General features: G+C 41.6%; 1 protein-coding gene across 4 annotated transcripts in view; it reads left to right on the top strand.

Annotated features, from left to right (window-relative positions):
• Positions 1-411: 411 nt before the first annotated feature.
• Positions 412-21,366, top strand: part of UBAP1 (ubiquitin associated protein 1) — a 39,925-nt gene continuing 18,970 nt past the window's right edge. Inside the window, exons 1-2 of one of the 4 annotated variants that reach the window (XM_065661379.1) lie at positions 412-441; positions 20,100-20,140. In XM_065661379.1, the coding sequence (XP_065517451.1) occupies positions 20,107-20,140 (34 nt within the window). In that variant the 5' untranslated portion in view covers positions 412-441; positions 20,100-20,106. Of the gene's footprint in view, positions 442-480; positions 656-1,043; positions 1,074-5,390; positions 5,412-20,099; positions 20,141-21,366 lie in introns of those variants that run through there. The other 3 variants (XM_065661378.1, XM_065661380.1, XM_065661381.1) reach the window with 3 other exon arrangements.

Below are 21,366 nucleotides of genomic sequence, written 5' to 3'. Positions count from 1 at the left end.
GGACCAAACCCCTATGTTTTTGACCAAAGCCTTCTCCAAAGGCTGAAAACCCGGCAGTAAAGCTCCTGCTCGAGGGAAGCACCGTGCTCTGGTGCTGGGTGGGTACACAGCCCCTCGTGAGGGGATGAGGCCACCATGGCTGCTGAGGGAAGGGGCTGAGGAATACGGGGTGAGATATCCCTCTAGACCCCGCTGGACGCGTTCATCCATTCCCCGGGGGGTTCTATGGCTGTGTCCAAATGGGAAAGGAGCAGGAAGTGCTGGAGGAACCCCAGAAAGGCTGGGACACCGCCAGCGACACGGACACCGACAGCAACATGGCAGCTCCCGGGCGCCGCCCCGCCTGCCGTCCCCTCACGGAAGGGGGCGTGGCTCCTCTCGCCATCGCCGCGCCCCGCTCGCTGCCGCGGTAACGTCGTCACCAGGAGCGCCTCCAGATTGGTGCGTTGGGGGGGCTGGGGGGGGCAGCTGACCTGCGGTGTGACGCTAGCGCGTCGCCTGGGAGGCGAGACGGAGGGCAGGTAGACAAGATGGCGTCGCCCGGCGGCGAGGCTGGAGGTAGCGGTGCTGTGCGGGTGTCGTAGGGGCGGGCGGCGCGCAGTGGTCCGCGGGGACAGACGGAGCCGACAGCCAGGGGCCGCCAGGCGCCGCGCAGGTAACGACGGGGCCAGGAGGGGAGGCGGGAGGGACTGTGCTGGTCCTATTCGTAACGAGGCCTGGGAGGGGGAGGGTGCAGTCGGCCGCTCCCCGGGCCCTCCTCCCCGTCGCCGCTTCTCCTCGTCCTGGCCGAGAGGACTCTTTGTACCTCCGTCTTGGTTTGGTGGATGTGAAGCGCCGGCGGGGTGCCTGTGGGCCTGCTGGAGTCCCGGGGCGGGTTGGACGGGTCGCAGACCGAGGGCCGCTCCACCGGGCGTGAATGGGAGCGAGCCTGTGGGCGCTGCCTCAGTGCGTGGCCTCGCTCCGCCTTGACGACGTCTCGATACCGCTGTTGGGGGTGACCGTTAACGGCAATGAGATCCCGCGTGGTCAGCGCGGAAGGTCGGAGTCCTGCCGCTCGGGCCCGGGGAGCAGAGGTGGGTCAGGCAGAGGGGGTGATGCTCCTATCCCTGCACTCGCCCGCTTTCCAGCAGGTTCGGGACTGCCTGAGTCAAGGGAATGCCTTTGCGCTTCATACTCTTTGATAATGATCTTTTGCCTTCTGAGACTTGATTGCTGTTGAGATCTGAGTAGACAGGCCGTGATATTTGTAAGTTCTCTCCAGAGCAACTAAATTTGTGAAGGAGCAAAATGTTTGCTTTTGCTTTCGGTGTGTGTGTATGTGGTTTTTGTCAAGCCTGCTGTCAGGTAGCTTGCAAATTTCTGTCTCTTGTGTTGTGAAAACCGTAGTATTTATCTTGCCTTTGCCGCTGGTTGCTTTAGATTTCTACTGTGTTCGCTTTTTTCTTGCATCTTGTGGGCTGAAGAGCCAAAGTCTTGTTTACTTGGAGAGTTGTAGCCCTTCACATTTCTGTTTATGCAAATTACCTATTTCGGGATCTTTTCCGTTTAGCTGTTCTGCTTTTGAATGGGGGAGAGGATCATCTCTTTGTCTGCATTTGAAATGCAGACATACCATGGGTGTATACACTAGCGTAAGAATACTTTAGTTTTGTAGTTTCTAGCTTCCTTGTGTTTATCTTGGTGCTTACTAGAAGTAGAACATTTAGCACTTCTGTGAACTATTCAGCATAATTCAAAAACTGTTTTACTGAGTTTTGTTAGCTCAATCTGACATTTTAAAGGGAAAGAAAACTAGGATTGCTTACAATAGGTGGAAATGAGTAATCACCTTATCAAGTGCTTTTATTCCACACATCACTTAAAAATTAAAAAAAGTAGCCTACAGTAATCTTATAACACCGATGCTGCCTTAGTAGGATAGGAACAAGAAGGTGGACTCTGGCACTTGGCTGTACAACTGATACAGCTGCCATCCTGGACTTAATGTATTCATGTTGAATTTAAACACTTTGAGGTGGGTATTTTTAAGTGACGTGTGAGTATTGCCAAATTGAGGAACAACTGAGTTGTGACTGGTGGTGTAACTTCAGAGGCTGTGCTACTGATAGAAGGCATACTGTAGCTTACAGCCTGTTATAGGGTAAGAGGCTTCTGTGGGAGTTTGGTGAGGGGCATCTAACACTAGCTGTGGTCTGGGGTGTTAAGGAAGAAAGAAGTACTGGAATTAGCCACACCTGTTTCTTGCCTTCCTTCCCTTATCATCCTCAGAGCATGGGACTTTGCCCCTCTGCAAAAACACTTCTGCAACTGCTGGATTCCTAGGGTTGACCTGACATCTCTGCAGCAGCAATTTTCAGGGAAAGAGCTTTTTGGCTGCCTCCTTTTATTTTCTCCATACAGATCAGAGCTATGTGTGCAGCTCTGCACTTGTTCTTGGAGGGGAACAGGGCTCAGAAGGTACATGTGGTAGTGGCATAGTAGATTTGAACTGATGTATTCGGGGCCGTGTGTTTGAACGGTGTTTTGTTGCTGTAACACAGTAGTACTGCTAGTTAATGACATCAGTTTTCTGTACCTGCAGAGCTATGATTGAAAAATAGCAATGACTCTTTAGATCACTATTGCAAGTCGATGACTTAAATATTTTAGGCGAAATCTTAAGTCTTAAGTATGGGGGGAGAAGACATGTAGACTTTGAGCTTACCTTTTGCAAGCTTGTAGTTTTAGTCTCAAAAAACAAAACTGAAAGTGATCAGACTTTTGTTGCCTCCAAGTGTAAGCTGAAACAAAAGTACCAGAAACTTCAAAGGGAAAATTGAGGAAATCTCAGGTGTAAGATGTGTGAATGGATAAATGCTAGTTTCTCTTTAATGAATTTGACTTAAATTTTCAGAATATTTTAAGAGTACAGTGATCAGTGTAGAGAATATGCTGATTATCTGGAAGACAATGCACAGTTTATGTTGGTGGATAGAAAAATCTTAATGGTGAAAAATCATCAAAACCACATGAAAGAGCTCAGTATCCATTTTTCACATGGTGTTTTGCAGTGCACAGCACTTGTTTTTCTAGAGACAGCTAATAGAATAGGAGTCAGGTTCCTAGACCAGAAGACCGCCTCATGTGCCTCTGTCATGCCATCAGCTGGAGCTGTTTTGACTCCTGCTGGTGGCAAAAGTGCCATTGCCTTACTCATCCTCCATTTTTACTTGTACAAGCTTATGATTTTCTGTTTCTTCCACAGAATTCAGGGATTTTATTCAGGACATTCAATATTGTTGTCAGTGTCCAACCTCTATATTATAAGTGCTTGACATCAGCCTGTTCCTGTATTTTACAGTTGGTACTGGGTTGAACATCTTTATGAATTGGTCTGTGAGAAATCTAGTTTTACTTACTAGATGGAACTTCTGTCTGGCCTTCTCCAGCATTATCTTTAACATGATCACTCTCAGTCTCTTCCATAAAATTCCAGAGATTGAGCTGTCATTTTACAAGGATCTCCACGTAGAGGTACTACTGTCTTTTTAAAACTGATCAGTGAGATTCAGATCAATGTCAGTGTTAAAAAGCTCTAGTGGAGCTGTAAGTGGAAAGCTCTGGAAGATGTTTTTGAAAACTATTATTTTAAGGAAAGGCAAAGAAAGGTTGTTTACAAATTATAAACAGCTTTTCTGTTTGAAAAAGTAGGTCTTCTAAAGTGTGTGACAGATTGGTTTCCCTTCCCCTTTATTGTGTCTGCTTGCTCTGTTAACTGTTGATCTCACAGCATGTACCACTCCATCACTGGGGCTGCAGTTGATCAATACAAGCCTGAGCTCACATTTTTGTGTGTGTTAACTACTTAGGTAGGTAATCCTCTCTGGAATGAAAGTGCATTGCTTAATGCTTTGACCCTCTGACTTGATTTGAATAAGCTCATGTTCTGTGTTCCTAGTGACCTTTTGTAGTCAATGTAGTCTTGTTTTGAGGCCTCTAAGAGGAACTGAGCATTGGTTTTTTTCCCATCTCTTAAATGATCACATTTATTACAAATCCTTGCTTGTATAGGGAAGACATTTTCTTAAATGTTAAGAAATACTGTCTTTCCTGTGTTTGGAAAATTTGCTTGTATGGCCAAACTTGGTTGTGGGGTTTGTTTATTCAATTTATTTTTCTCTGAAAGCTGCGAGGTTTTTTCGGAATCCTTTAAGCTTGCTATGTACTTGAAGCACAGAATCACAGAATCACAGAATCCCAAGGGTTGGAAGGGACCTAAAAAGATCATGTAGTCCAACCCCCCTGCAAGAGCAGGGTAACCTACAGTACATCACACAGGAACTTGTCCAGGCGGGCCTTGAATATCTCCAGTGTAGGAGACTCCACAACCCCCCTGGGCAGCCTGTTCCAGTGCTCTGTCACTCTTACAGTAAAGAAGTTCTTCCTGATGTTAACGTGGAACTTCCTATGCTCCAGTTTACACCCATTGCCCCTTGTCCTATCACTGGATATCACTGAAAAAAGCCTAGCTCCATCATCCTGACACCTACCCTTCACATATTTGTAAACATTGATGAGGTCACCCCTCAGTCTCCTCTTTTGCAAGCTAAAGAGACCCAGCTCCCTCAGCCTCTCCTCATAAGGGAGATGTTCCACTCCCTTAATCATCTTTGTGGCTCTGCGCTGGACTCCTTCAAGCAATTCCCTGTCCTTCTTGAACAGAGGGGCCCAGAACTGGACGCAATATTCCAGATGCGGCCTCACCAAGGCTGAGTAGAGGGGGAGGAGAACCTCTCTTGACCTACTAACCACTCCCTTTCTAATGCACCCTAAGATGCCATTTGCCTTCTTGGCCACAAGAGCACATTGCTGGCTCATGGTCATCCTCCTATCCACCAGGACCCCCAGGTCCCTTTCCCCTTCACTACTTTCCAGCAGGTCACCCAGAACAGAATATCAGCCTGGATTTAAACATTCTTTTCTAAAAGGGGAAAGCAGAGGGGGTCAAAATATCATTCTTCATTAGCAGTTGTTATCTAACTAGCTGACTGAGTTCAAATGAAAATTCTGAGCTTGTATTTTCTCAGCTGCCTTTTACGTCAGAAACTCTTATACCATGGTATAACATTTTAAATTGGAAGAACATGAGTCCTATCCAAGAAGTGGTCAATTCTTCAGCGGGAGGATGGTTTGAATATGGTTATACTGAAGTCGCCTAGTTATTGGTATCTAGTGCTATGGAAACTAGTAATAAAGAGTTGTGAGCTCCGAGTTGACCTGCTCTATGTTGGTGGAGATCAGCATTCATGGTAACTAACTACTAGGTTATGGGAAATACTTGATGTAAGCCCTTTTCTAATGTTTATGTTTTTTGCTTGCTCCGTTCAACGTCTGTAGGTGAACAGCAGATGAAGCTGTGACTGAAATGACTGGTGAGATTTATTCCCTGAGTTTGGAAGGCTGGGTTTGGGTAGTTATATTTCTGACAATATGTGTATTACCAGTTGTACTGTGTCAAGTGTTAGCACTAGACTTAATCTAGACATGCAGATGTACTTATGTGTTCAACTTAATTTGCCCATCCGTTCTGAACTCTAAAATAAAACCATATTCCTAGTTTATAAGCACTCTGCATAGTAATTATTAAAGCATATGTATTTCCTTTTCTGATACAGCAAAGCCACACTGAGATCCACCCTAATGACTAACACCATCATGTGGTGTCCTTGCACAGTAATATGTAATAATTTGACATAGAAATATAGGAGGCACATGTAGTAGGGAAAGGAGTTTATAGGAATAAAGTCACTATTAATCATCTGGAATGAAACTGCATGTAGTGAAAAAAGATAGAAAAGCTTTATGCTGCATACCCTCTGAGAAAGGAATGTGTTCTTAATCTTTTAATTAAGTATTAGGTCACAGCAAGCAGTGTGTTGCCAGTCTATTTGACTTCTTGGTAGAAAATATCTTAAAGTTTATAGTTTTATTTTCCTTGCTGTGTATATAACAGTATAAAAAGTAGGGTTTTTATCATGCTTTTCAGAATGTACCTTTAGGTTCTTTGTTGGGAAGAAGGGGAATAAGTAAATGAATAGATCCCCTAAATCAGGTGAAAGTTGGAATTTTGGAAATACAAATGGATAGAAAAGTTACAGTAGTATAAAATAACTTTGCACTTCGGGGATGTAATGAACCATAAAGAAAGGTTAGGGCAGATTTCTATATTACATGTCTCTGAGATTTATTAGCTCCTTATAAACCTAGATTTGTTAATCAAACTGTAATTCTGTCTGTGATCAGTGGCTGGCAGGGCTCTCTATCAACAATTACTTTCATATCTAAGCATATAACTACTTAGAATCATGGAATATTAGGGCTGGAAAGGACCTTAAGATCATCTAGTTTCAACCCCCCTGCCATGGGCAGGGACACAGCTTTATTTTTAAGAATCCACAAGCATATAGTAAGAGGCAATAAATGAAGGTAGGTGAAGGTTGAAGAAGTTGAATGTGGCATAAATGGCTAGGTGGTTTAAGCTGCTTTTGGAGCTGGAAGTGGACTCTAGAAATACACATTTGGTTGACAGAATGGCCGTCACATCTGTTTGTGGACATAATATCATCCTTTTCATACCTGAGCTTCAGTGTTGCATACACAAGTAGTATGTGGTTCTGAAGGTATGCCTGTCTCTTGGGATGTTCTGTATGTGTTATGATCTTGGACTGATGAAAAAGTTCTGCCTTCTTCCTCTCTGCCTTCTCTCCTCTCCCAAGAAGATGAGCACTTGAAATACACCAGTATTCAGTGCAGGGGTCTAACCATACACTGGATAAATTGATGCTATTAAATAACTTAAAAGTTTTTCTCTGCCAGCTTGAAGGGAAGGACAGAAGCTGAGTATCCGTTTTACTTAGTAAAAGACCTCAAGGCATATTTCTCCTGTAATTTGGTGCTACTGCAGGAATGTAAATGCGATGCTGTAGTTCTGTCATTAGGCAGCACTGAGTTTGTTTGCTAGAGTAAGCTGGATAGAATCAAACATCATGTGGGTTTTAAAGGAGTCAGGCTGGGACTCATTCTTGGGTTACAGGAGAAAACCTAGTATTTCAGTTGAGGAACACTCAACTTACAGTCTCTCCACTTATTTTCTATAAAAAGAGGTAATCTTGCTGCTTTGTCACAGTAATGATGGTCCGCTGAGGTAGATCTCTGTACTGTTAGCAGTCCCATGTTGTTACCAGTCTGTTAGGTTGTTGGAGAGGAAAAGCCAATATGCATGACTTTTGTATGGTTGTGGGGCAGCCTTGTCCAGCAGTCTACTCTGGTCTTGTTATGAAGTAGAAGTGAGTCTTGATTGCTGAAGCTGCGTCATATCTGTCAAAACGTCCTGAGGAAATTAAGCTAATGCATCTCTGAAGGCTGCTTTGGCACATGAAATGAACTGTTTCTGTTTAGTTATTGCTTTAAATGTTTCAGGGGTTGCATTCATTACTGTAGCTGCTGAAATAGTTTCTAAAATGTAGGGAAAAAGTCTGTACCACTAAGTGAGACCATATATATAGTGTATAACAAAATTACAGACTTAAATTAATTTGAAGTAGTAGCTAAGGTTGGACTAAATCCAGATTTGTATTATCAATTCAGAAGAACATCCTTAAGGCTTTTATAGTAAAATGGAAAGCTGAACAGGAGTGATTTGATAGGGAAAATTGGAGACAAAGATACTGGTCCAAACTTGAGAGAATGCAGTGACTCCTGGGGTAGCTGTGGATGTGGGATTCAGGAAATACAGGTTCTGTTTGGGTTTGTTACTGACCGAGCTAGGTGCTTGTGGACCGACTGCTTTCTCCTCGTGCCATGTTCCCCACACCTGCAAAAGAGAAATAGTTTTACTGCTGATTAAGTGTCTTGACAAGTATTTTGAAGGCTCATGTAAGAGCTAGGCAGTGCTGAGGTTCTAAGGGAATTGTGTCAAAACTGCTTTCTGGTCAGAGGAAAGGTAATGAGTGAAAAATGTGTGCATGCGTGCAAGGGTATTCAGTTTCTGGCAGTATGAGTATCTTCTAGCCTTCTAGGTTTTATCTTAAAGCAGTGTCTTTCTGTGGCTATGGTTTCTTTCCCGTTTTCCGTTCCAGTTCAGCATGAAACTCTTTTTCAGTCTTAATACATTCTTATTAATTGGGAGGCTTGTAATTGTGTATGTATCTGCTCCCGGTACCTTCAGAGTTTCTGCATTTTGTTCTGTGCATTAATGATAGGAAGATCATTCTGTGTCTGTAGTGAAGTGCAGGTTTTCAGTCCATACTAGCCCTTAAACTCATTTGTTCAAAATACTAACTATATGTGTAGGACTGTAGTGCTGTGAATGGAGACTGAATTGTTGTCTTACACAGAGAGAAGCAAACCTGTTCAGTTTTTAAGTAAGGCTATGTGAATCTTGAAACTCATTTTATAAAAACAATAGGAATTAAGTGTGTGTAGGGGTTATTTTATGATGCTTAGGGACCTACCGAATATCTTGTCTAAATGTAGCTGGTGACTGCTGCATGACAGCTGTGATACAGGAGGGCTTTCTGGAACAGTATGTAAAGGGGAGCATAGCAAATGGAGCATCCTTGAAAGTTAAATCTCAGGGACTGGGTGGTTGCTCTGCTTTCCTGCTCAGAGGGTGAGGATTGTCTTCATGTTTGTGTATCTTCACTGCTAGTAACCTCAGCTGGGTCAGTAGCACACAGAGAATGAAACCTGTTTAACAGATGTACTGCTGTAGGTCACTGAAGCTTTCTAGTGCCATGTACAACACGGCAAGCAGCTCATTTACTTATCCTATTCTGGTTTTGTAATATATCCATATTGCTGAGGGCAACCTGAGTTTGACTTCTCTGCTCAAAGCCAAATTTCTACTTTTCTGCACTAGGCAAATTTATTCAAGGCAACTTAATTTCCTGTATTCCCAATGAATTCAATTCCAGAAGGGTACAGGGAGATGTTATTGTGGTCTTTCAGTGCTTAAAAATTCCTAAAAGTGTAAGGACTATAAGAGAAATTGGGAGAGACTTTTTAGCAGGGCCTGTTGCAGTAGGACAAGGGGTGATGGTTTTAGACTAAAAGAGGGCAGATTCAGGCTGGATGTGAGGAAGAGATTTTTTTACAGTGAGGGTGGTGAAATTCTGCTAATGGAATTTAATTCAGTGTTGACTACTGTTTCCTGTCTGCATCATCTTTTTAATTCAGCCATTCAGTCCTTTTTGGACTGGGTGGAAAAACATGAAAGCAGACTTAACAGATAATATATCTGGAAATGAAATAAGATAGGTTTTTTATTTAGGCATTATTGCTGTGGGACCATATTTTTATTTGTTGGATTCACTTTTTCGTATTTCAGTTTGATTCCTTTGTTCTGTTAAGTTAATCTGGAAATAAATGTGTCCCTGAAGTGACCTGAGATCAGAAAATGTGAAAATAGCTGAAGTGAGTGTTCACCTTGAACAGTGATGGGGTTTTTCCCTTGTCTGTTAGTTTTATCCTTAAGTGCAGCAAAACCTGGGATCTCTTCAGGTGTATATTTATGTCTATACTTATTTTCTTGTCTCAGTGTTGATAAGAAGGGATGAATGAAGAGAGATACCAGTTGGTTTAGTAAGAGTGGCACATGAATTACGGACAAAATGAGCTAGCATTGGAAAATGAAGCTGTACCAGTGACATGATGGTGGAAGAAGATGCGTAAAACCTCAAGAAAGTCTTTAAGTGTGTGAAGAGTGTCACATCTGTAGCACCTAAGATAGAATTCACATTTCTCACATTAGCACTGTCAAGACAAAAGCAAACCAAGCTTATAAAGTATATTTCAAAAATCAGGAAGCTTTGAGAAGGTATGAGTTCTTTATTGTGACTTTGCAGAAAAGAGTTTTGGTGAGCACAGTTTTCCAGGTATGCTGTGGTCACCTATTCGGTACTTCAGTAGTAAGGAGTTTTTTTAGGACTTTTGCTTTCATTTTTGTCAAAGGGTGTGTTTGGTGAAAAAGTAACTTACGGTGAAAACAGGCAGCACTGGGAGATTAAAGTTAAAGAGGGTAGATTTAGATTGGACATAAGGAAGAAGACACTGGAACAGGTTATGTAGAGAAGTTGTGTATGTTCCATCATTGGAAGTGTTCAAAACCAGGTTAGATGGGACTTTGAGCAGCGTGATCTAGTGAAAGATGCCACTGCCTGTGAAGGGGGGTATAGACTGTATAACCTTCGAAGGCCCCTTCCATCCCAAACCATTCCATGAGTAAATTAAGTGAATTTGCGGGGCACTTGTGTTCTCAGAACATGGCTCTTCTAGTTGAGTATGAAGTATGTTAGTGGAAAACAGGGATATCAGATGGCTGGAAAAGTTAAGCAGTTTTAACCACATTATGGGTGAGATCCTGTAGGGAGTGTGCAAAGGCTGCTGCTGGCCTTAAGTGTATTTAAAATTCTTCAACTGAGGAAGCAATGAGGATTTGAAGCTGCAGCTCCCATGCAGAATTAAGGTTATAGCCTGTTTGCTGGAAGGCAGGCAGAGTCATTTGTAGGTGGGATAGCTAATTTAACAGCCTGTATTTTCTGCCGGTACCACACTGAATGTTGTTGGAAAAAACTAAATGTGTGGTGAGAGTGGGTAGTTCATGTGACTGTAATATAAGAGGAAAAATTGATGAATCTGTAGTAGTCTTAACACTGCTCCCATTATTCTTGTACAGTGCAGTATACACATATTTTGGCTGAGATGAAGTATACAAAATGGCAAGTGATGTTTGACCTGCTGTCAGATTTTTCCATTTTAAAACTTTAATGGAACTTGATTTCTTCTTAGATGTTTTTTGTCCATTTTGTTAAAATAATTCCATAAGCATTCACATTTCACCAAATTTCTAACAAAACCCGTACCTCTTAATGATCAGTACCATTTCCCTTCTGAGCTTAGGGAAAAGACGACAGCTGTGCAGCTTTTGTTAGAATAGATTTTTTAAAATTTAATCATTTAATTGTTGCAGTGTGTTTAAATGGATTAAATTTTTGATTAATAATTATCAAAAGAATACAAATTGCTTTCTGCAGTATAATAGAGTTCTTGTCTCTGTTGGGAGTAGATCTTGGTATGGTCAACGAGAGTTGAGCTTGTTTCTAATTGTAAGACCTACAGCTACCTGTACACCTCTCATGGTCAAAGAGTATAAGAAGCAGTAGCTTAAAATCACACAATCCTGTTATTTTTGGATTAAAAAGGGGGTGTTCTGATTAATAGCAAAAGCTGTTCTACTTTGTTAATGTTGGCAAAATTCTGGGAATGTTTGTCTAGTTCTCATTCATAACTGGGACAAGTCTGAAGTATTAATAATATTCAAGAATTACAGAGTCAGCTTGTTGCATAGTGAAGTAACACTGCAACAAACAGAGCAGCATTTTAATTACCTTTTGCTGCTCTGGGTTCCAGTCATACATTTTGTATGCGCAAGATATTCCACTGTTTCTTTCCATACATCTTTCCAGAAAGAACGGAGTAAGTGGGCTATTTTGTTGTTGACCCTAGTAACTCTGTGTAGCTAGCAGCCTCTCATTTGAGAAGGGTTGTGCTGAAATTTTAGCTTTCTTGTAAAGTGCTAGGATTAACTGAAAAGCAAGTGCACATATGTGTGTGTACAACATGTACACTCTAGCTAGTGCAAGATTGCTCTTAAAGGTTTGATTTGTTCATAGTAGTATGAAGTCTTGTTCTTACTAAGCTGAAGTAGCTAAATTTAAGTTACTAGATTATTTCAGTCTGACTATTGTAAGCTCTCAAAAGTGGTAGGTATTTGCAATACAAACTTTAGATATAGGAAAATAATAGAAGCAGTTGCTTTGCTCGTCAAGTTGGGGACTTGCTTCAATACTGTATTGTGAGATTATTATAACCCTCATATGTGGCTGGATCATAATTTCTTGCTTTTTTCCTAGAACGGAGGAGTTGCACAGCTTATTTATATTTTCCTGCTGTGGCTTATCTTGCAAATGTTTGCTTATTTTGCGTATCTTGCTTGTCTTTTTTATCTTTATTATTAAAATGGCTTATCTTGCTTCTGTTATGTCTCAAGGAGGGGAAGTTGATCCTTCTGGCTTACCACAATTTCCTTGGTGGTGGTGTATCTTCTAGATTAGCGAAGCTGATCTTAAAAAGCAGAAGATAATGTAAACCCATACACTTTTTTTTCCCTCCTGTGTTTGTATGATCTTTAAATAACTTAAGTAACAATCAGTAGTAGGAGCTGCACTCTAAAATCACCTGCTCTCAGAGTTGACAGAATCTGTGCTATTCCGTTGTTTGCAGAGTCTGAAAGTCAGGGCAGCCTTAGATGTTAGTTGCACATGGTTTTCTCTTCTGACAGGTATTTTTAGTTTTTTTTTAATTTTTTTTTTTAAGACTCCATTTTAAAAAGGTCACCTATTTTCTGCTACAGTTAAATATGAATTTAGAACAGCTGCATCTTTTATGCTCTTGTTCGGCTCATGAGCTTCTGGTCAAAGGAAAACCTTGTGCAGATCTGCCTTGACCACAGGGCTGTCTATAAGTAATTTTCAGTCTCCTTATATGCTCTTGCCTGTGAAACCTGTACTTCCAGAGGCTTGTGTGGTATATAAGCTTCAGCTTTATTGAAAACTTGTATGGCAGGTGATAGCAGTGACTGAAAAACTGGTGCATTAGTGTACTGCATGTCCTCAGCCATTGTAGGGTTTTTTTTCTTATTTCTGGGTGAAATGTATGTCAAATTACTTTGTCCCAAAAATAAAGTCAGGATCTTAAATGAGAAATAGAGCTGTGTATTACCATTTAAGAGCAATAAATCCTTAAACAACCCAAATAATTTGTGCTTTTAACAAGTCCAGTGTCTTTAATGCACAGAGTGAGACGTGACATGAGAGTAGCTGTGTAACTAAAGGTGTCGGATATTGATGTAATGAATTCATATGGAACAATAGCACCAGAGATGCTGTGTTTTTCTAAGAGTCTGTGGAAGAGCTGTCTTTTAACTTCCCATTGATTGATGTGTACTGAAGCAGAAGGTCTAATTGCCCACTATGTCACATTAAGCAATGGCACAATTTGAAAAATCAATTTCTCCCAATCTTTGTGGCTTCTAGGAAGATGCTATTCAACATCTACATGTAAAGCCCAATAATGGATGTTACTGCCATCACTAAAGAGTGTTGTCTCGTAAATCCAATAATGTGATCTGCACACAGACCTACTCTTCAGGGGCTCTTTTCCCCTGTCCTTCCTACTCATGTATTCTGGAAATGTTTTTAAAGTGCTGTTGTATTGGTTCCTGTCTCTCAGCACCTCAGTTATTGCACTGAAGGTAACAGACTGAGTCACTTTGATTTTTACAGGCTGTCTTTCAAAATTTAGATTTCTCATGATAGCCCTTTGATCCATGGGGTGTGTATGCAGCGAAGAGATGTCATACCTTCCTCTTCCCCCTGTTGTTAATGTAGTCCCTACTCTGCAAATGAGTAAATATATGATGACCGTTTGCACTTTCATTCCTGTCCTGGGCTCAGCTCTAACAGTTATTTTTCTCTTTCCTAGTAGCTGGTGCTGGGCTGTGCTTTGGCTTTAGTCTGACAAGAATGCTGGTAACACACGGATGTTTTAGTTGTTGCTCAGTAATGTTTACCCTAATCAAGGACTTTCTAGTCTCTCATGCTCTGCCAGTGAGGAGGGGCACAAGAAGCCGGGAGGGAGCAGAGACAGGGGACCTGATCCAAACTAGTCAGATGGGTATATCATACCACAGCATGTCATGCCCAGTATAGAAACTGAGGGGAGTTACCCAGAAGGCCCAGATCACTGCTTGGGTGGGGCTGGGTATCGGTTGGTGGGCGGCGAGTAACTGTTTTGTGCAGCACTTGTGTTTATTGTTTTCTTTTCCTTTTCCGCTTTTAGTTTTATATTCTCTCCCCTTGTTATTTCTCTTATCATTATTATTAATAGTAGTTTGATATTATGCTTTAGATATTGGACTGTTTTTATATCAGCCGGCTGGGGAGAGAAGAGGGGAGGACAGTGAGAGAGTAAGCTGCATGGTTCCGAGTTACTGGCTGGGCTTAAACCATGATAGTCCCACAAGATGAAGGCATATCATTAGATTTATTTTAACCTGTGGCCATTGAAAATTGAACGGAAACTGTAAGTGATTGCTTTAGGGAGGGTCTGGTTTGGCTTTGTTTATCGTACAGTAGACCCAGAACCTTAATGTACTCTATCTCCTGGATTTCAGTAGCACTCTAAAAGGAATTACTGTGGATATACTTAAAACTTTTCTGTGAAGACTAGTGAAAACTGGTTTTTCTTTTTCTTTTTTCCTTCTCTTTATTTCCTCTGGAGGACATGTATTTGCAGCTTCTCAAATATAGTTTCACAACGACTTTATCCAAAGAGCTGTTATCAGTGACTCAACATCATTGTCCTTTATGAAATGGGCATACCTTAATGCAGTTGACTGTGCTTATTGTTTGCAGGACTGTTGAAAGTACAAAGCAGAAGCATTTGCTGCAGATTTTGGGGTGATGTCATCTGTTTAGAGACTGCAGTAAATGAAAACACAATCTGGTTTTGTGCTGTAGTAAACTTCTGTGATCAGCTTTTTGCTGTCAGACTAAGAGATCTCGGTTATGTAGCAATGATTGAACGCTTACTTAGGTGGGAAGCTTTGATATGGGAATCTTAATGTTTGTTTTATCTTGCCAGAAGGCCTTGTCTACTTCTCTTTTTGTTGTATGAGGCTATATATAGAATCCTGATGTTGGTTACAGCCTTTCACTTGCATTGGAACAAATAGTTGTAGGGAAAACTTAAACCAAATCTGAATGTGGAATACCTGTAATGCATTAGAAATCAGTGACTTAAACAGAACATCTTCTCACCTGTTTCTTGGTGTAAAATCATTAGTACATTAATGTAATATGGGCAGCAAATTTTACCTTTTCGATTTGTCTTTTTTGTGGTTTTCAGAGTGAATGTGTGCATCCTCGGTTCTGTGTATTTAGACTACATAATGTGTGTTAGCAGGCAAAATGGAAGTTGCAAGATCATGGGTCTTGTCTCTGAAAATCATAGATGTGCTGGTTTGATTATGGTTGATAACTTCAGGCAGTTTTGTTTCTTCTGACCCGTAATAAGTACATTTCTCATTTATCTGAATCTTAGGTGGGAGTTAATTCAGACAATTCATGTGTCTGGAATCTAGATGTACTTGCACCCCAGAAGGAGGGATACAGCAACAAGAGACCAGTTCCTTTTGACAGATAGTTAAACTGGCTTGACTTATCACTGAGAAAGCTGTAGGTGCCGTTAGTTGTAGGATGTTTTCATCAGAGCTCTTTCAGAATAAGAGGAATGGAGATATAAATTCCAGCGAAAACACCAATAGAAGGGATGTGGAAATAATAATTAAAGACCACCCCAAGTTCCCAGAGCTCCTTATGAGTCAGTCTTGGTGGTAACATTTTTTTCTTACCTGTTGATGTGACTGTCCCTTTATGCGCCAAATCATGCTCTTATATGTTCTCCTGTCTGGCAGCACAGAAAAGTAGTCATTCAGGTTTAAGTAATGACATGCCAGGCACTGTCTTGGTCATCTCAACGCTGTCCCTTCAGGCCCTTTTGCCTTGTTATCTGTCTCTCTGTGCCAGTTGTTTTTGTCATCAGTGTTACCTCGTCACTGTATCTGAACAGCAAAAAATCAGAATTTTTTGCTGTTCTGTTTGTTTCCCTGCCCCCCTATCCCCTTGAATCATCACTCTAATGTTCTCTGCCTTCATCCTGTGCTCTGCTATGCTATGTTTCTCTGGCTGGCTGGTTTTAAGAGTGTTGCCGTATTACCTCAGTGTTATTAAGTGAAAAATGAACATGCAGGAAGGGAAGAGTTCACATCAGGTTGCTTCAGTGGCTGATGCTGTTAAAGTTGCTTGTAATGTTTAGACACTTGCTACCCATGTCTTCTCTTCGGAGAGTTACCCAGAACCAAAAGCAAGGTGATGGGACTAAGGAAGTATAAATTTACAGAAGGATGCTTGTAGGTGGCTGTAAGAAAACCTTGTAGTACTGTGCAACTAACTTGTTTACATAGCCCAGCAAAGGTATTGGAAAAGTTCACATGCAGTAGAGGATGTTCTTTGTCAGTTTAAAATGTGCATCCATGCATGGTTCCCATTGATGACCTTCAGCATCCTGTTCTGGAGCCTGAAGATCAAAGGCAACAGTGATAGGGCTTGGCAGTCATCTATTAGCTGATAAGGCTTTGTGAGCAAGTACTTTAAATTTGTAAAATAAAGGTAACAAAGTTAAGCAGACCTTTACTGCACAGTGTAACCGCCTTGACTAAACAAATAATGGTTCAGATAATGCCCAGACGTGTAGTGGCAACATCAGTAACCTAACTGGCTGCAAATACGGGTTTTTTTCCATCCAGCAGGACAGGGCAAGATGCTTGATACAGTGGTCCCCAAATAGCTCATCAAATCTGATTAGTCACAAGACACTATTTTAATTAAACCCTCTTTGGAATGGAGGTGATGAAATGTGGTTGGCAGCCTGTCCTAGTGTCACTGTGTGCAGTGCTTAGCAATTCTGTTTGCTGACGGTGCTGCAATAATGGTATCTTTGTGAATGCATGCTCATAGTGCATCAGGAAGAGCTAGTGTGATAAAAACTCAGATGCTACCTGAATCTAAAATGTGACAGTCTCTATGGAAATAGTAAATTCATTATTAGCTTGGTGTTGCTATGCCTTAGCTAATTCTGTCGTTAAAGTAAGGAGTTGCATATGGCAGAGGAATCAATTTTCCTATTGCACATTAAAGCTAATAGAGGTGCCTGGTGTGCACTAGGATTTTACTGCAGGATTGTCAACAAATTGACATTGAGAATACATCCAAGGCTTTATGCAGCTCCAGGTTGATACACTGCTGTGAAATTCCCTGGGTGCTAGATATGCATGTCTTTGGTTCTGTGGGATTTGTGTGCATTGCTACTAATACCCCTGGAGAAAATGGATTGTGTCACAGTTAACTTGGCATTCAGTTACCTGAGATCAGTGTGTGAGGTGGTAACTTAATATGTCCTTGCAGCAGCCTGATGGAGAGGGAATAATATAAATTAACATTCTAAAAATGTTGTCTTTGAGTTTTCTTTTCACTGTCTGTTAGGTACAGTCTGCAGTAAGCTTCTTCTGGTGAATGGGGTGGACAGTTTAAACCCTATTGCCTGCAGATAACTACCTTGTCAACTCAGATTGCCAAAATGAGGAGGTTACTTCCTCTCATCAGAAGTTCTGAAATCTTACAGAAAATGATCACTTGCTTTTCATTCTGTGAAGTGTGTAGAGGCTGTCTCCCTGATTCAGCTCCACTGTAATAGCAGTGGATGATTGGCAGCCATAGCACATTCTTGCAGGCAGTGCTTCAGTCTCTGGTGACATACAGAAGACTGGTGAGATTAAGACTGCATGATTTCACATGTGGCCTGGCTTGTTCAGTAATAACAAATGAAGTTGATGTCTTAATTGCTGCTCTCATACAGAGGAACTAGTAATGTAGCAGCTTCTCTGATTGTGTGATTTGGGTCTGAAAGGTATAGCCTTTTCCATGTATGGTCTCCTCCTCTGCAGCACTGGGGCTGGTATAGCCCATTCAACTCCAGTAGTTGATACACAACTGTACTGAGGTCCTGTAGCTTTGCCCTGGACAGCCTTCCTGAGGTAGAAGGCTTGACAGTGTTTCACCTCCTCTTTGAAGCCTCAGAGTTTTGTTTTATTTCTGAGAAGTTGCCATCTAGTGTCAAAACCAGTTCTCTAGCTTAATGGGGTAGTTTTGGGTATAATACCAATGTTGAGAGAGATGGTGAGATGTGCCGACAAGCATAGAATCCTAGAAAGGTTTTTATTGGAAGGGACCTTAAAGCTCATCTAGTTCCAACCCACTGCCACGGGCAGGGACACATTCCACTAGACCAGGTTGCTCCAACCCCTCTCCAACCTGGCCTTGAACACTGCCAGAGGTGAGCAGCCACAGCTTCTCTGGGCACCCTGTGCCAGCGCCTCAGCACCCGCACAGGGAAGAGCCTCTGCCTAATATCTCAGCCTCCCCTGTGTCAGGTCAAAGTCATTCCGCCTTGTCCTATCACTACATGCTCTTGTAAAAAGCCCCTCTCCAGGTTTCTTCAAACCCCCTTTAGGTACTGGAAGACTGTTACAGGGTCTCCCTGGATCCTTCTCTTCTCCAGAGAGAACAAGCCCAGCTCCCTCAGCAGAGGTGCTGCAGCCCTCGGGGCATCTTCATGGCCTCCTCTGGACTAGCTTGAGCAGGTCCACATCCCTCTAGTGTTGGGGCTCCAGACCTAGCTACAGGACTGCAGGGGGATGTCATGAGATTGGGACTCCAGACCTGGCTGCAGGACTGCAGGGGTTGTCATGAGAGTGGAGCAGAGGGGGAGAATCACCTCCCTTGACCTGCTGGTCACATTCCTTTTGATGCAGTACAGCACAGGATTGGCAAATTGGGTTGCAAGCACACACTGCCACCTCATGATGAGCTTCCCAAAGAACCTGATAAACATCGAATGACTAACAGCTTTTATGTACAAGGTATGCCTGGAGTTGCCCAGCCTGACTCACTTCCCCATCGCCTAGCATCTGCTCATAGTGTTTTATTAATTCTGTTGCACCCAGGTAACCTTCTATATAGAGCTTTGGCTTTAGCTGTATGTTTAGTTCCAGTAGCCAGTAGGGTTGGTGTACATAATTGATTTTCATCTAATGTTGAAAGGGACCTCTGCAGAGCAAAATGTAATTTCCTAAGGTACTTGAAACTAGCTCTTCCTGACCCCAATTATGTCTTCAGCTGCCAGGAGGAATAGCTAAGCTGTCTGTGTAATCCTCACATTAGGAAACCCTTCCTATATGTTAACATTTACAGTTGTAATCTGCAGTGAAAACAGTGAGGCTGAAAGTTGAACCTTGACTGAGGAATGATGGTATGAATGTTAGATCTGATTAGAGTTGTGCTTTGAGTGCTGTCTGCTGCGGTGGGGCTGTACCAGGTAACTTCATGGTTTTGAAGAATGACTGTTGGGCATTTCCACCTGTGAGCTGGAGGACTTCAGGAACAAAGGGCAACACTGATTCTGTGTCATGCGTAATATCAAAGGAGGCCTTACAAATTCAGCTATTTGAAGAATTATGCTCTGGTGTCTAGAGATAGATCTTGTATTGTACTTCTAATCTAGAAAAAGAATCCTAGTATGTTATTTAACACCATAAGCATCCTTGAGTAGGGTTTTAACTGAAAACTAATGAGACAACTATCCTAACTCTTTCTCAGCACAGGCCTGCTCTGTTGTAAAAGCTGGCTAGGCACTTCTGTGTTTTAACATCTTGGCCATGTAGGACTAGCATCCAAACTTTAAAAGTTGTTAGTAAAATTCTGTGGGGAGTGGATGAGGACAGTTGTTAGCATTATTTCCTTGTGTGTATCTGAAAATATCTCCATTCATTGTATATCTTTTGTTACCTGTGCATTACCCAGTGTGTCTAGACAAGTGCCACACTGGCTAACTGACTGTGTAGCCAATATGATAGTACCCCTTTATTAGAGCAGCAAGGATTAAACTGAAGAGGATCAGTGTGGTATTTCCAGTAGGAAGGGCTATTCTTAATGCCAGGGCAGGCAGGGTGTGCTATGCAGGGCTGGGATGGAATGGTCTCTGAGCACTGTGATCTGGAACTCTGTCTGCCTGATCATCTGTAGCTGCTTCTTGGCTGGTTTTATTGACTTTTTGTGCGTTTTTTTTTTTTTTTCTCCATTTTGCTATTTAGATTGTCAGACCTTGGGCTGAGTTGTGTCTAATCAGTCAGTTCTCCAAGCTATAAAATAAATTTATATTGCAAACAGGATAAACAGCAAGTGTCATAACAAGTCCCGTAATCCAGAGATAAGATGCTGTAGAACTGTGTAGGCTTATGCTGTGCTACATGTGTGAAGTTGTTAAAGCTGTTTTAAAATGTTTTTCTTTTTCTTTTTTTTTTTTAATTTTTTTTTTTTTTTCAGGTTCTAAATGGCTTCTAAGAGGTTGGGCTCCGACTCTCATGGTAAGTGAAACTTGACATCCTTGTCTTTCCAACAGGATGAATACTGCTACTGCTGCTGACTAATGTCCCCACCTCGACAGTCCATAGAGACTAATCTGTTTAGCCTCTGAGTAGTTTTTTGTTAGGAACTAAGTGCCTTGGCTTCCTTCTTGCATAGTTGCTTCCTGATGCTGTGACTGTTCTGGTTAAACTGAAATTCATCCTGTGGCTGTTCACCACTCCTTCATGGCAGAATGATATCTTCTCCTCCCCACACTTAACCCCTTCAAAATCAAAGCTGCACTGCAGTTGTGATACTTGTCTTATGTTAGTTGAAGTTGACAGTAGATGTGTAGTTCCTTTCTGTGGAAGTCACATGAGAAGTTGTGACTTTGAAAGTGAAGCTTTTAATATATCATTGAGCTATGCTTGCTTTTTGCTCAGCAGTGTTTTTTTTTTTTCCTAAATTGGACTAATGTCATTCAGCTACATTCTAAATTTGAGATGTGTAATGTCATGCAGATGATTGGTATCATAATTATTTGTCTCTGTATGTGCTGATATTTTAGAAAATGGGATATAATTTGAGAGGATTAATATTTCTGTGGAACATTAAAGTTCAATTTGTACGTAAAGTAGCTCTTCAAATCAGTAATCATTCAAGCTGGTACTGCGACATTCATGTGAAATTTTCAACATGATTTTTCATCCTATAAAAAGTTCTTGTTTTGGAAAGCCAGCCTTCATCTTCCTGGGTAATCTTGCAGATAAGAGAATCCGGGGGAACTCCATTTTTCCTTGTGCTATATATGCAGTCCTGCAAGCGTGAAGTTGAAGCACAGAGTAAGAAATTCCTCACTTAAATACATGGTTAAGGATTAATAAAAATGGCCTGTCAAAACTTAATTTTTAGGTGGTGGCCTTTCCTGTGGCCCAGTGATCCTGCTGCAAGACAATTAATTTCTTTATTAGTTAGCTGCTAGATCTTCAGCAGTTGCTCTTGTACCTGTGAATGGTCTCTGAACTGCTTGTCTTTTCAGTCTGTTTTTCTCTCTTCTGCTTCCTAAACCAGACTAGCAGAGATACTGCTCAGAGCTAGAATTCAGCCTGTCTCAAATATTTCTCAAAACAATATGGTTTGGTGGAATATGCTTCAGGCTTCAAAATGACAAAATCTAAACAAATGATGCTGTAAGTTGCTGGCTACTTCTACCTTTTTGTGTTTCTAATGGTGCCAGTGACACTGT

This window comes from Lathamus discolor, chromosome Z, assembly GCF_037157495.1.
Source record: "Lathamus discolor isolate bLatDis1 chromosome Z, bLatDis1.hap1, whole genome shotgun sequence".
Lineage (NCBI taxonomy): Eukaryota > Metazoa > Chordata > Aves > Psittaciformes > Psittacidae > Lathamus > Lathamus discolor.
The sequence above is the reverse complement of the archived record's forward strand: the minus strand, read 5'-3'. Positions and strand labels throughout refer to the sequence as shown.